This window comes from Heteronotia binoei, chromosome 16, assembly GCF_032191835.1.
Source record: "Heteronotia binoei isolate CCM8104 ecotype False Entrance Well chromosome 16, APGP_CSIRO_Hbin_v1, whole genome shotgun sequence".
Lineage (NCBI taxonomy): Eukaryota > Metazoa > Chordata > Lepidosauria > Squamata > Gekkonidae > Heteronotia > Heteronotia binoei.
In genome coordinates this window covers 59,715,816-59,731,843 of record NC_083238.1, presented here as the reverse complement: position 1 = coordinate 59,731,843, position 16,028 = coordinate 59,715,816, and the positions used below count along the sequence as shown (strand labels likewise).

General features: G+C 47.3%; 1 protein-coding gene across 3 annotated transcripts in view; it reads left to right on the top strand.

The window, feature by feature from the left end:
• The window catches only part of ANKRD44 (ankyrin repeat domain 44), a 132,654-nt gene that overhangs the window by 96,501 nt on the left and 20,125 nt on the right, over positions 1 to 16,028 (top strand). For all 3 annotated transcript variants that reach the window (XM_060257396.1, XM_060257397.1, XM_060257395.1), the window contains 5 exons: positions 874 to 1,075; positions 2,232 to 2,310; positions 7,111 to 7,231; positions 10,712 to 10,928; positions 15,863 to 15,950. In XM_060257396.1, coding sequence (XP_060113379.1) covers positions 874 to 1,075; positions 2,232 to 2,310; positions 7,111 to 7,231; positions 10,712 to 10,928; positions 15,863 to 15,950 — 707 coding nt within the window. The remainder of the gene's footprint in view (positions 1 to 873; positions 1,076 to 2,231; positions 2,311 to 7,110; positions 7,232 to 10,711; positions 10,929 to 15,862; positions 15,951 to 16,028) is intronic.

The window sequence follows — 16,028 nt, the reverse complement described above, 5'->3', positions numbered from 1 at the left end:
CTCCCCAGCAGACCAGGAGGGGGAGGAGCCTCAACCAACAGAGAAAATCAAGGTTTTGCTCTGTGGCTCCTGTGTGATTGAGCAAGCCTTGTAAAGCAAGCTGAGATGCAGAAGGAAGCACGAGACAGGGAGAAGGAAGCAGACAAGAACCACCTGCTCAGGGGCCTGATCGGAACCCTCCCAGGGCCCGATGAGGCCCCCAGGACGCATGTTTGACACTCCTGTGTGAAACATCTTCATAATGTTGTTTGCTAATTTACTGCTCACCGTCTGCTTATATGTATGGAGTGGTAACATCCACTTCATTGTATCTGAAGCAGTGTGTCTGCACACAAAAGCTTATACCTTGAATGAAACCTTGTTGATCTTAAAGGTTCCTCTGTGGAACAGGCTTCCTGCTTGGGAGGTGGTGGGCTCTACTTCCTTGGAGGTTTTTAAACAGAGGCTGGATGGCCATCTGACAATAATGAAGATCCTGTGGATTTAGGGGAAGGTGTTTGTGAGTTTAGAACAGTTCCTCAGTGGAACAGTCTTCCTCCTTGGGAGGTGGTGGGCTCTCCTTCCTTGGAGGTTTTTCAACAGAGGCTGGCTGACCATCGGACAGCAATGAAGATCCTGTGAATTTAGGGGAAGTGTTTGTGAGTTTCCTGCATTGTGCAGGGGGTTGAACTAGATGACCCTGGAGGGTACCTTCCAACTCTATGATTCTAAAGCTTACGTGAGAAATGTTGTATTTTGAATAATTTTATGTTTTTTTATTTTAATGTATTCAGTTTTGATCAATTTATTATATGGAGTGCATTATATGCATTGTGTGTGTTAGATTTTTCCCTCAAAAATCTATTTATTTATTTTTTTTTACAAAATCTCTAGGCCTATAACGGTCATCATCAAGCATTAGAGGTGCTTCTCCAGTCTCTGGTAGATCTGGATATTAAGGACGAAAAGGGCCGCACAGCTTTGGATCTGGCCGCGTTCAAAGGGCACGCGGAATGTGTTGAAGCTCTCGTGAACCAGGGTGCATCTGTCTTAGTGAAAGATAACATCACCCGACGAACCCCTCTTCATGCCTCAGGTAAGAAGAAGAAGAAGACTGCAGATTTATACCCCGCCCTTCTCTCTAAATCAGAATCTCAGAGTGGCTTACGATCTCCTAGATCTTCCTCCCCCACAACAGACACCCTGTGAGGTGGGTGGGGCTGGGAGGGCTCTCACAGCAGCTGCCCTTTCAAGGACAATGCCTGTGAGAGCTATGGCTGACCCAAGGCCATTCTAGCAGCTACAAGATAAGAGTCCACGCACTTCACCACTACACCAAACTTGCTCTAAAGCACTACACCAAACAACCTTTGGTTGCCCCAAGAAGATATCGGATTTATATCCCACCTTATACTCTGAATTTCAGTCTCAGAGTGGTCACAATCTCCTTTATCTCCCCCCACCCCCACCACAACAGACACCTTGTGAGGTGGATGGGGCTGAGATAGCTCTTGCAGCAGCTGCCCTTTCAAAGACAATTCCTATGAAAGCTATGGCTGATCCAAGGCCATTACAGCAGGTGCAAGTGGAAGAGGGGGGAATCAAACCTGGTTCTCTTGGATATGAGTCTGCACACTTAACCACTGCACCAAACTGGCTCTCAAGTAGATCAGTTTATTACCATCAAAGTTCAGGTAAACATTGAAATAAATAAGCTGATGTGTCGCAGCTCAAGGCTGCTTTTATTCTTGCCTGATGCTGTCTCTCATTCTGTATAATATATAAAATTGCACAGTGAATTGGACGTGGGCATGGTCAGTGTCTCAGGAGCTGATGGGCCAGATCAAGCCCATCCACCTTCATGTCTTGTAGCTCTCAAACATCTGACGTTTTTCTGTGTGGCTCTTACGTTAAGCATGTTTGGACACCCTGATATGATATAGCCATAGACATCCTCAGGAGGGGACATCTGAAATCTGGAACAGCAGTAAATATAAAAGTATGTGCATGCTGCTTTTGAACACACGTGACACCACCTTATCAGACCACTGAAGTTAGCCTTGTCTATTCAGACTGGCAGTAGCTTTCCAGGGTCTCAAGCAGGGGTCTTTCCCACCACCTCCCACTTGGCCATTTTTAACTGGAGATGTTGAGGAATGAACCCGGAACCTTCTGCATGTCAAACAGAGTCTCTACCACTGAACCGTGGCCCCTCCCCAAATGCTAAAGACAGTGTTTTTTGTCCTTTGCAGTCATTAACGGACACACTCCATGTTTACGGCTTTTATTAGAAGTTGCGGATAATCCCAACGTGACGGATGCCAAAGGACAGTAAGTTTGCTTTCCTTGGATGCTGTGTTGGTGCGGCATGAAACGGCACTTGGCTCAGCTTGAATGTTTGTAGGAATAGTGAGGCTTGAAGGTGGGATCTCTGTTGCCCTGATCCAGAGATTTTCTCTTGTGCATCCGTGGCTGACATTTCCTGTGTTGCGCACAACAATTTCCCTCCTTCCCTTGCTGAATAGACACTTGGTCCTGCCGGCTGTGTTAAAACCCATGAGATGAGAGGTGGGAGGAGAGAGAGCGAGGGGACAGAAAAACAACCGCTAAAGGCAATCGATAACTGGGGACTTTGATTCCTAATACTTCCACGGACTCTTCAAAGTAGTTGCTGTTGTTTCTTATCAAAGACAGCTTCAGGTCAAAAGCGCATTTAGATTTCTTTCTGATGTGGAAACGCATATGCTAGTTATATGCAAGGGCCAATTAAATAAAAATACGTTTGTTCCAGGGCTCAGCTAATCAGTGATCCTGGATAGGAGGTAAATTATCCCTCAAACCTCTTTTCTGTGCTACTCAGATAATACTTGCTGCCAGGACAGGCAAGAAATAGTGGAAGGAATGTGACAGGGACTCTGGGAGATGCAGTTTGGCCTTGGAAAGAGACGTTCTAAGCCAGTATGGGATCTAGCAAGCATAGACTGCTTCAAGAGGGGATTGGATCAACATATGGAGCAGAGGTCCATCAGTGGCTATTAGCCACAGCGTTTTGTTGGAACTCTCTGTCTGGTGTGATGCTCTGTATTCTGGTGTGATGCTCTGTATTCTTGGTGCTTGGAGGGGCACAGTGGAAGGGCTTCTAGTGTCCTGGCCCCATTGATGGACCTCCTGATGGCACTTGTTTTTTTGTTTTTTCCCCCACTGTGTGACAGAGTGTTGGACTGGATGGGCCATTGGCCTGATTCAACATGGCTTCTCTTATGTTCTTATCTCTGTCACTGGAAACGAGCATACCTGTTGTCAGTAGTGGGATGTCTGTTTTTCCTCTAGAATCATAGAGTTGGAAGGTACCTCCAGGGTCATCTAGTCCAACCCCCTGCACAATGCAGGAAACTCACAGATACCTCCCCCTAAATTCACAGGATCCTCATTGCTGTCAGATGGCCATCTAGCTTCTGTTTAAAAACCTCCAAGGAAGGAGAGCCCACCTCCTCCCAAGGAGGAAGCCTGTTCCACTGAGGAACCACTCTGAACTCACAAAGACCTCCCCCTAAATTCACAGGATCCTCATTGCTGTCAGATGGCCATCTAGCTTCTGTTTAAAAACCTCCAAGGAAGGAGAGCCCACCACCTCCTGTGGAAGCCTGTTCCACTGAGGAACCACTCTACTACAACTGTGAGCTTTTGCACATTCTCATTTTCCCCACTTGTAAGTTTCTGTTTATTTGGGGGGTAGGGTTCTGTTCTGCACGTGTTTTGATCTTTCTGTTGGTCCATTTGATATTACATCAGTTTCTGTTCAGCATATCTCTCTGAAGATTTGATCTGCTGGGTTTTTATGCGGAACATAAAGCTGTGTAATATCGAATCGACCACCAGAGGGAGCAAAACTTGTGCTGCAGAAGAGGGGGCAAAACCAGACGCAACAGAAACACCCAAGCAAGGGAAATGCGAATGCGGAAAAGTCCAAAATGTGGGGCGATAGTTTTGTAACTGGCAGTAAGAACAGAGACGTGTACCAAAGTTCGCTTGTTGGACAGAACGTTCAGCATGCCCTCTGAACCTTATCGTCTTGAATTGTCATTTCAGGTTGTGGCAGGGTTTTCGTGTGTGAATGCTCCCCAAATGGGGAGGATTCTAAGTGGCTCATTGAAGGGGAAGGTTCTGCCACTTGTTTCTGCTGACTGCACGCATGGGGTCTGATTCACTGCTTCTGACAGAGAGGTGGAATTCATAAAAGCAGAAAGCTTTTGATAAAGTTCCTCATCAAAGGCTCCTTAGTAAGCTCGAGAGTCATGGAGTAAAAGGGCAGGTCCTCTTGTGGATCAAAAACTGGCTAATTAATAGGAAGCAGAGAGTGAGTATAAATGGGCAGTCTTCGCAGTGGAGGACGGTAAGCAGTGGGGTGCCGCAGGGCTCAGTACTGGGTCCCATGCTCTTTAACTTGCTTATAAATGATTTGGAGTTGGGAGTTAGTAATAATAAATAATATTTTTTTTTTATTTATACCCCGCCCTCCCCACCGAGGCAGGCTCAGGGCGGCTTACAGAGTGTGGCAAAAGCCATGTTAAACAATAAAACAATTATACATTTCTGTACCATTTAAAATTTACCATTAAATTTACATAATATAAAAATCTAAAATCAATCTAAAATAATCTAAAATAATAGTAGTGAAGTGGCCAAGTTTGCAGATGACACTAAATTGTTCAGGGTGGTGAGAACCAGAGAGGATTGTGAGGCACTCCAAAGGGATCTGTTGAGGCTGGGTGAGTGGGCGTCAACGTGGCAGATGCGGTTCAATGTGGCCAAGTGCAAAGTAATGCACATTGGGGCCAAGAATCCCAGCTACAAATACAAGTTGATGGGGTGTGAACTGACAGAGGCTGACCGAGAGATCTTGGGGTCGTAGCGGATAACTCACTGAAAATGTCAACACTGTGTGCGATTGCACTAAAAAAGGCCAACGCCATGCTGGGAATTATTAGGAAGGGAATTGAAAACAAATCAGCCAGTATCATAACGCCCCTGTATAAATTGATGGTGCGGTCTCCTTTGGAATACTGTGTACAATTCTGGTCACCGCACCTCAAAAAGGATATTATAGCATTGGAAAAAGTCCAGAAAAGGGCAATTAGAATGATTAAAGGTTTGGAACACTTTAAGGTTAAAGAAAGGTTAAAACGCTTGGGGCTCTTTAGCTTGGAGAAACGTCGACTGTGGGGTGACATGATAGAGGTTTACAAGATTATGCATGGGATGGAGAAAGTAGAGAAAGAAGTCCTTTTCTCCCTTTCTCACAATACAAGAACTCGTGGACATTTGATGAAATTGCTGAGCAGTCGGGTTAAAATGGATAAAAGGAAGTACTTCACCCAAAGAGTGATTAACAAATGGAATTCACTGCCACAGGAGGTGGCGGCTACAAGCATAGCCAGCTTCAAGAGGGGGTTAGATAAAAATATGGAGCAGAGGTCCATCAGTGGCTATTTGGGCCATTGGCCTGATCCAACATGGCTTCTCTTATGTTCTTAAACTGAATTATGTGCTTGACTGCTGAATAGAGGTCAAAGTGGGAAGGAGACTACAGTTTATTAGCACTCCTGTCTCCTCCATCTATGGGCCAAATGGAAGCTGGAAAATCTTTCCACTTGAACTCTTTGAATACATTTCGATATCTCTTTTTTGCATAAATACACTTAGGGCTTTTTTTGTAGCAGGAACTCCTTTGCATATTAGGCCACACACCCCTTACGTAGCCAATCCTCCAAGCGCTTACAAAGGTAAAGGTAGTCCCCTGTGCAAACACCAGTCATTTCCGACTCTGGGATGACATCGCATCACAATGTTTTCACGGCAGACTTTTTTGCGGGGTGGTTTGCCATTGCCTTCCCCAGTCATCTACGCTTTCCCACCCCACCCCCAACAAGCTGGGTACTCATTTTACAGACCTTGGAAGGATGGAAGGCTGAGTCAACCTCGAGCCAGCTACCTGAAAACCCAGCTTCTGCCGGGTATCAAACCCGGGTTGTGAGAAGAGAGCTTGACTGCAGTACTGCAGCTTTACCACTCTGCGCCATGGGGCTGCTTCCAAGAGCTTACAGGGCTCTTCTTACAGGGCTGACTGTAAGCTCTTGGACGATTGGCTACATCAGGGTGTGTGGCCTAAAATGCAAAGGAGTTCCTGCTACAAAAAAAGCCCTGAATAAACTTAATAATGGAACCAAACATCGTATCAAAAAATAATGCCACAATGGTGTGTTAAATGAAACGCAGCCTAATCCTGATTTTTTTTCGGTATGAGTTCGGTAAAATAGCGCTACCCCCCTTTCACTTTAAGAATACATTCAGAACTGATACTAAAATTGTTAGTTTCAGCATTAGCCATTTACAGTAAGTTTAGAAGGATGAAAGACGGGTGAAGACCATTTTCAGAAAGTGAAGAATCATAGAATCATAGAGTTGGAAGGGACCTCTAGGGTCATTAATCCAACCCCCTGGACAATGCAGGAGACTCACAAACACCTCCCCTAAATTCACAGGATCTTCATTGCTGTCAGATGGCTATCTAGCCTCTGTTTCAAAACCTCCAAGGAAGGAGAGTCCACCACCTCCCGAGGAGGAAGCCTCTTCCACAGAGGAATCGCTTTAACAGTCAGGAGGTTCTTCCTAATGTTGAGCTGGAAACTCTTGATTTAATTTCAACCCATTGGTTCTGGTCCTACCTTCCGGGACCACAGAAAACAATTCCACACCATCCTCTATATGACAGCCCTTTAAGTACTTGAAGATGGTGATCATATCACCTCTCAGCCGCCTCCTCTCCAGGCTAAACATCCCCAGCTCCTTCAGCCTTTCCTCATAGGACTTGGTCTCCAGACCCCTCACCATCTTTGTCGCCCTCCTCTGGACCCGTTCCAGCTTGTCTATATCCTTCTTAAAATGTGGTGCCCAAAACTGTACACAATACTTCAGGTGAGGTCTTACCAGAGCAAAGATTTCGCTACATGTCATTTTCTCCTCGGTATATAAAGTGATCGTAAACTTTCTTACTGAATCTGCGACGCATTAAGTAAAAAATAAAAAATCCACAGATTTTGCTTGACACAATGATGGTTTCTCTTTCTTTAGGACCCCACTGATGCTCGCTGTGGCTTATGGGCACATAGATGCTGTGTCCTTGCTGTTACTTGAAAAAGAAGCGTCTGTGGACACGGCTGATATCCTGGGATGCACCGCTCTGCATCGAGGGGTAACTGTTGCCTTTACAGCCCTTGATCCTGTGGTATTTATATTTTATGGCTATAGGTTGTATTTTTATATTTCTGTTGTGAAATACACTGGAGGGCATCAGTTTCTGGTGGGTAGCCATGTTGGATTGGGTAGGCCATTGGCTTGATCCAACATGGCTTCTCTTAGATTCTATGTCTGGGACAGTGACGCTCTGTATTCTTGGTGCTTGGGGGAGCAACAGTGGGAGGGCTTCTAGAATTCTGGCCCTGCTGGTGGACCTCCTGAGGGCACCTGAGTTTTGGCCACTGGTCTGTCTGGGGCAGGGATACTCTGTATTCTTGGTGCTTGGGGGGCAAGAGTGGGAGGGCTTCTAGAATTCTGGCCCTGCTGGTGGACCTCCTGAGGACACCTGAGTTTTGGCCACTGGCCTGTCCGAGGCAGGGATGCTCTGTATTCTTGGTGCTTGGGGGGGCAAGAGTGGGAGGGCTTCTAGAATTCTGGCCCTGCTGGTGGACCTCCTGAGGACACCTGAGTTTTGGCCACTGGCCTGTCCGAGGCAGGGACGCTCTGTATTCTTGGTGCTTGGGGGGGCAAGAGTGGGAGGGCTTCTAGAATTCTGGCCCTGCTGGTGGACCTCCTGAGGGCACCTGAGTTTTGGCCACTGGTCTGTCTGGGGCAGGGATACTCTGTATTCTTGGTGCTTGAGGGGCAACAGTGGGAGGGCTTCTGGAGTTCTGGCCCCACTGTTGGATCTCCTGATGGCCCCTGGGTTTTGACCACTGCGTGACACAGAGCGTTGGACTATCATTGGCCTGATCCGACATGGCTTCTTCTCTTATATTCTCATACCCATTTATGATTTTAATAATGTTTTATTATATTTATGATATTGTAATTTTGATGATATTCTAACGTTATCATTGTTATTATTGTTGAAAGCCGCCCTGAGCCGTTTGCGGGAGGGGCGGGGTATGAATTAACAGAAATAAATGAGTAAATAAATAAATGAAAGAGGGAGATCCCTGAAAAAGAGGAATACTTCAGCTGACATGCGGCAACATGTCTACGTCACTGCCTGTGTGACCTGGAAGTGACATCATCGTGACAGAGCGACTCTCTGGTATTTGGGCAAAAACTCTATGGCAGAAGCTAAATTTACTGTAGAGGTTTTGCCCAACACCAGAAAATCTTTGTGATGTGATGACATCACTTCCAAGTCACATGGGCAGTGACGTAGGCACATGGCTGCACGTCGGCTAAGCCTCCCTTGTGCGCCCAGTAGATCCCCCTCCATCCCCCACTGGGATCTGTCAGCCCTAGGAACGAGGCTTTCAATTTTGCCAAGCAGAGTAGTAGGCAGGGGTGGGATTTTAGCAGGAGCTCCTTTGCATATTAGGCCACACACCCCTAATGTAGCCAATCCTCCAAGAGCTTACAGGGCTCTTCTTACAGGGCCTATTGTAAGCTCCTGGAGGATTGGCTACATCATGGGTGTGTGGCCTAATATGCAAAGGAGCTCCTGCTAAAATTCTCCCCCTGGTAGTAGGATACAAGGTACTGAAGCGTATTCTTGCTCAATTAGTCACTTGTGTGTGCTTGTGTGTATAGACAAGACAGGCGGCATCCTTAGAACAACACCATCCACAGCCGATGTAGCTGGAGAGGCAACATTCGCTGCTGTTCTGAGCTTCCCTCTCTCTGTTCTGGTTCCTCCGGAACAAACTGGAGTTTGTACCTGTGATGACAAACCACAGTTGATACATACCTCAGTCAATAAACTTGGTACGAACATCTTTGGATGGAACAAAATGCTCTTATAGACCGCTGGCTTTATTTTATCTTGTTTTATTAACTATGCTTTTATAGTATCTGTAAATGTTTTAAATGGAATTGTATGAATCATTATGTTGTGAGCCGCCCTGAGACACTTCGGTGAGAAGGGCGGGATATAAGTTCATTAAATAAATAAAAATAAAAAAAAATAAATGTTTTAATTCCTGTTTAGCAGGGCTTTTTTTGTAGCAGGAGCTCCTTTGCATATTTTTGAGAAACCCCCCCCCCCCCCCAAAAAAAAAACATACCTGGAAAACATGGTTTAAATAAGAGAGCCAGTTTGGTGTAGTGGTTAAGTGCGTGGATCCTTATCTGGGAGAACCGTGCTTGATTCCCCCCTCCTCCACTTGCACCTGCTGGAATGGCCTTGGGTCAGCCATAGAGAGCCAGTTTGGTGCAGTGGTTAAGTGCATGGACTCTTATCTGGGAGAACCAGGTTTGATTCCCTACTCCTCCACTTGCAGCTGCTGGAATGGCCTTGGGTTAGCCATAGCTCTCACAGAGTTGTCCTTGAAAGGACAGCTGCTGTGAGAGCCCTCTCCAGCCCTACCCACCTCACAGGGTGTCTGTTGTGGGGGAGGAAGGGAAAGGAGATTGTAAGCTGCTCTGAGTCTCTGATTCAGAGAGAAGGGCGGGGTATAAATCTGCAATTCTTCTTCTTCTATATTAGGCCGCACCCCTCTAATGTAGCCAATCCTCCTGGTGCTTACAGTAGGCCCTGTACTAAGAGCCCTGTACGCTCTTGGAGGAGTGGCTACATCAGGGGGTGTGGCCTAATATGCAAAGGAGTTCCTGCTGCAAAAAAAAAGCCCTGCTGCTTCGCATCCACAACATATGGCAGTTTGTCGGGCAGCTCGCATTCAGACTTCACACTACACTATGTTTATCCATGGTCTATGAATGCAGCCACCATGTGATTACTAATGGTACTGATATCATTTCAGATGGTAACATCCACAGCTATATAACTACAGTATGAATGAAATAGGCAACCAAGGACCACATCCTTTTTCAGTAGTGGTTGTCTTCACATTGAGTTTTTGGACCCAGCAGAGAGTATAACTGAAAAACGGGGCCTGTGTTCCCACGCATGCAAAACACAAAAGGCACTTGGGAATTCCTTCTGTGCAGGCCTCGGATTCAGCAGGAGCTCATGGGAGCACAGCTCCTGAACATTTCTGACGGCTCCCCACCTACCTTATCCACTGAATAGTAGGTGCAGCTGCATAACAATCCCTGGATTAGCCAGCCACAAGGGGCTTTGCCACGCCCCTAGCAGCCGTCATTAACCCCTGGAGAAGCCCACATCACTCTTTCTCCACTTCTTATGTGATTTTGGGCAGTAGGTGGCTTGCTGGCCTTTTGACTGTGGAGGGGCGCAGCCAAGGAGAGCCCCAGGTGAGCGAGGCCTGCTTGGGGTGGTTGGATCTCTAGCCAGCCCAAGCAGGCCTCGCTCGCCCACGGCTCTCCTTTCTTGCGTCAGGTTGCTTTTGGCTGGTGGAGGGATGGCAGATGCTAACGAGTTATGCTAACGAGCTCCACCACCTGTTTTTCTACAAAACGACCCCTGCTTCTGTGAGTCTGCAACGCTCCAAAAACATACCGTAGATTTGGATTGCTTTGCCATAGATTGCAATTGTCTGTTTGTCTGTGTGTGTTTGATCAGATTATGATGGGACATGAGGAGTGCGTCCAAATGCTCTTGGAACAAGATGCACTGATTCTGTGTAAAGACGCCCGAGGCAGGACACCCCTACATTACGCGGCAGCTCGTGGTCACGCCACATGGCTGAGCGAATTGGTGCAGCTGGCTCTTTCGGAAGAGGACTATAATTTTAAAGATAATCAGAATTATACCCCGTTGCACTGGGCTTCTTATAACGGTAAGCTTTAATTTAACGGTAAGCTTTATATCAAATTGAGTATAAAGTATGTATGCTGGGCCCTGACCCGAATAGCACGGGCTAGCCTGATCTTGTCGTATCTCGGAAGCTAAGCAAGTTCAGCCCTTGTTAGCGTTTGGGTGGGAGACCACCGAGGAAGCCCAAAGGCAGGCAATGGCAAACCACCCCTGCGTGGCTCTTGCCTTGAAAACCCCAACGGGTTGCCATAAATCAACTGCAACGTGACAGCCAAAAGAAAAAGAGAAATTGCTGAGCAGTCGGGTTAGAACAGATAAAAGGAAGTCCTTCACCCAAAGGGTGATTAACACATGGAATTCACTGCCACAGGAGGTGGTGGCGGCTACAAGTGTAGACAGTTTCAAGAGGGGATTGGATAAACATCTGGAGCAGAGGTCCAACAGTGGCTATTAGCCACAGCGTATTGATGGAACTCTCTGTCTGGGGCAGTGATGCTCTGTATCCTTGGTGCTGGGGGGGGGGGCACAGTGGGAGGCCTTCTAGCGTCCTGGCCCCATGGATGGACCTCCTTTGGGGGGGCACCTGTTTTTTGGGGCCACTGTGTGCCACAGAGTGTTAGACTAGATGGGCCATTGGCCTGATACAAAATGGCTTGTCTTATGTTCTTAACATGGCCATCAGCAAACTTTCTGGTCACTGCCAACTGCATCAGAAACTCTTTCCACATACTCAAGATAGTAGTACTGGTTTGGCGGTGATGGAAAATGCTGCCAACCCTGTTGATGAGATCCGGCCAGCCTGGGCCATCCGGGTCAGGGCAGTACCGATTTAGTACCTGTTCGTTTGTTGGTTGACCCAGGGGTGGAATTCTAGCAGGAGCTCCTTTGAATACTGGGCCACACACCCCTGATGTAGCCAATCCTCCAAGAGTTTACAAAAAAGAGCCTTGTAAACTCCAGGAGGATTGGCTACATTGGGGTGTGTGGCCCAATATGCAAAGGAGCTCCTGCTAGAATTCCACTGCTGGTTGAACAATAGGTCTCTATGAACATAATTAAACAATAAAAAAACCATATTAACCAATATAAATGACAAAAAAATGCAAGGATACACAAATTCTCCATGTTCCACCTAAAGAAAATTCGAGGCTTCATTCCAAGTTTAATCCAGGCTTAATCCAGAGTTTAATCGAGAAAATTCAAGGCTTCATTCAGAGTTTAATCCAGAGTTTAATCGAGAAAATTCCAGACTTCAGAGTTTAATCCAGGCTTAATCCAGAAAATTCAAGGCTTCGTTCAGAGTTTAATCCAGGCTCAAACTGGGTTTGATTTATAATGAAGATTGTCTGTGCAAGAGGGTAAAAGGCAAGAAGGATGAAATCAGGTGTGCACACAAATCCCCAGGAACAGCCTGGGTTCATAGACATTCCCAACTAAATAGATTAAGATGGGTGGCTGCCAGGCCTTGAATTCAGCAGGAGCTCACAGGAGCACAGCTCCCGAACCTTTCTGAGGGTTCCCCCTCCTCCTCCCCACCTACCTTGTCCTTTGAATGGTAGGTGCAGCTGCATAACAATCCCTGGATTAGGAGAGCGGGCAGCCAGCCAGCCACCAGGGGCTTTGCCACACCCCCAGCAGCCCTCATTAACCCCTGGCGAAGCCCACGCCACCCTTTCTCCACTTCTTCTGTGATTTTGGGTGGCAGGTGGCTTGCTGGCCTTTTGACTGGTGGGAGCCCAGGAGAGCCCCAGGTGAGCAAGGACTGCTTGGCTGCCTGGATCTTCTATGAGCCCCCAAAGTAGATGCCCCTCTCCTTCATTATTTCCAATGGAGGGAAGGCATTTAAAAGGTGTGTGGTCCCTTTGATGGCCAGGCAGTGTTCCCTCTGAGCTGAGTTGGTGTGAGCCAGCTCACAGATTTTTAGCTTCCAGCTCACCCTTTCTTGTCTTAGCTCAGGAAGGAGGACCCCAGAGCCCACTAATCAATACAGGAGCTCACAAAGCAGAATTTTTGCTCACAAGAATCTGCAGTTTAGAAGGAACATTGATGGCCTGAACGCCCTTTGGAGTTCAATTAAGCTGGTCACTCACAACCTTACTCTTGGCTCCACCTCCAGTGTCTCCTAGCTTAACCCCCAAATTCCCCAGATATTTCTTGAATTGGACTTGGCAGCCCTATTCCACCCCTCCCCTCCCTCCCTCCCTCCTTCCTTCCTTCCCTTCTCCTTCCCTTCTCCCTCCACCCTCCCTCTTTCCTCCCTCCCCTCACTCCTCCCTCTCTCCCTCCTTCCCTCATCTATCTTCCTTCCTTCCATCCCACCTCCCTCCCTCCTTCCTTCCTCCTCCCTTCTTCCCTCCCCTCCCTCCTTTCCCTCCCTCCTCCCTCCCTTCCCTCCTTCCTTCCTTCCTCCCTCCTTTCTTCCCTCCCTCCTTTCTCCCTCCCTCCTTCCTCCCTCCCCACCCTCCCTCCCTCCTTCCCTCATCTATCTTCCTTCCCTCCCTCCCTTCCTCCTCCCTTCCTCCCTCCTCACCCTCCCTCTTTCCCTCATCTATCTTCCTTCCTTCCCTCCCTCCTCCTTCCTCCCTCCTTCCTCCCCACCTCCCTCCTTCCTCCCTCCCTCTCTGCTTCCTTCCTCCTCCCTCCTCCCTCCCTCTCTGCTTCCTTCCTTCCTCCTCCCTCCCTCCTCCCTCCCTCCTTTCCCTCCTCCCTCCCCTCCCTCCTTTCCCTCCTTCCTTCCTCCCTCCCTCCCTCCTCCCTCCCCTCCCTCCTTCCTCCCCTCCCTCCTTCCTCCCTCCCTCCTCCCTCCCCTCCCTCCTTCCTCCCTCCCTCCCTCCCTCCCTGCAGCTCTCAAACATCTGACATTTATTGTATGTGGCTCTCGCATTAAGCAATTTTGGCCACCCCTGACCTAGCCTATCAGCTATCCTCATCTCAGTTTTATTGGGCTTTTAGGGATGAGGGTCAAAGAAATCAGTCTGTAGATAGATGACACAAATCAGCATAGATGTCAGATATTTCTTCTCAGCCTAAGGAAAGGAGGAAGAAAAGCTGAACTTCCCAAGAATAAAGATAGCCTGAAAGCAAAGACTTACTAATCAGAGTAGCACGTGATAAGGGTTGCAAGCAAATTTAGGGCAAACGGAAACCTGGCAGAAGATCACACATCTTCATCCATGCATGAAATGCAAATTGCAGTCTTGTGGAGGGTGGAGAGAGGGCGGCTACACACACACACACACACACACACACACACACATACGTCAACCTCCATTCTGTTCTGCTGCTAGAAAAGAAAACGTCTGCTTTGTTATTCGTGTTTTCAGTCATGATTTTCAAGGGCCTGCCTTTTCTGCTTTAAAATGCTAGTCCGGAGTGTGGGAAAGCTGGTTTTGGTGATGACTAAAGGGTTAAGAGTCCTTTTCCTTCCCCCACATGGCCCCGAGGCAGGTTGAGGCTACACCTGACTCTGCAGTTTGCATTTTATAGACAGAAGTCTTTAAAAAAAAAAAAAGCTCTAAGGGTCCTAAAAGCTTGCATACCTTCTTTAAAAAAAAAAGAATTTAAAACCAACTTTATTGTATCTTAAAGCAGTGTAACAATGAGAAGAAAAAGGATGCATTAAAACAAGCAGAGGAAAGTCAGCATATAAAAAATTGAACAAAGGTTTATTTTTATTTCTTTAATTATTTACATCATATTTATATCCCTCCCATATTTATATCCCGCACCTCAAAAAGGATATTATAGCATTGGAAAAAGTGCAGAAAAGGGCAATTAGAATGATTAAAGGTTTGGAACACTTTCCCTATGAAGAAAGGTTAAAACGCTTGGGGCTCTTTAGCTTGGAGAAACGTTGACTGCGGGGTGACACAATAAAGGTTTGCAAGATCATGCACGGGATGGAGAAGGTAGAGAAAGAAGTACTTTTCTCCCTTTCTCACAATACAAGAACTCGTGGGCATTCGATGAAATTGCTGAGAGGTCAGTTTAGAACAGATAAAAGGAGGTACTTCACCCAAAGGGTGATTAACATGTGGAATTCACTGCCACTGGAGGTGGTGGCGGCTACAAGCATAGCCAGTTTCAAGAGGGGGTTGGATAAACATCTGGAGCAGAGGTCCATCTGTGGCTATTAGCCACAGCATATTGTTGGAACTCTCTGTCTGAGGCAGTGATGCTCTGTATTCTTGGTGCTGGGGGGGGGCAACAAGTGGGAGGGCTTCCGGTGTCCTGGCCCCACTGATGGACCTCCTGATGGCACCTGGGGTTTTTTGGCCACTGTGTGACACAGAGTGTTGGTCTGGATGGGTCATTGGCCTGATCCAGCATGGCTTCTCTTATGTTATGTTCATTCTGTACAGCCTCAAGGCGGCTAACAGCATAAAACAGACAGTCAACGAAAACAATATTAAAACAATAAAACAATCAGATCAATGGCAATGGTGCTACTTCAGGCGGATCGTGTAATATCTTCTTCCTCACGTGCACAGATCCTGGGCAGTTAGCAATAAAAGTGCGATGGATCCAGATGTGGTGGCAGCCCTCTCCCATTAGATGCCATACGCCATCCGAAACAGCTCAGTCTTGCAGGCCCTAAGGAACTGCAATAAATCCCGCGGGGCCCTGATGGCTTCTGGGAGGGTGTTCCAAAGTATCGGGGCCGCAACCGAGAAGGCTCTTGCTCTGGTGGAGTTTAGCCCAGGGACAGCCAAAAGATATTGAGAGCTTGATCGCAATGCTCTCTGGGGAACACGGGGGGCAAGGAGGTCCCGCAGATAGGTAGGTCCTAGGCCATATAGGGTTTTGAAGGTTAATACCAGGACCTTGAAACGGATGAGCAAAGAGAAAGTGGATACGCGATATAGTCTGGTTGCGAACAATAAATATTCATCTGAATTGTAAAAATCTTCTCAACAACCTGAAGCACCTTGCGGCTTTTAATCTGCTCTCTTACAGGCAACGAAAGCTGTGTGGAGGTACTGCTGGAACAGAAACCTTTCCGGAACTTTAACGGGAACCCTTTCTCTCCATTGCACTGTGCTGTGTAAGTAGCCATGGAAGGATCATGTCTGATTTGCTGTGGCTTAAGCTTCATGCTGTGGGGGGAACAGGCAATGCACAA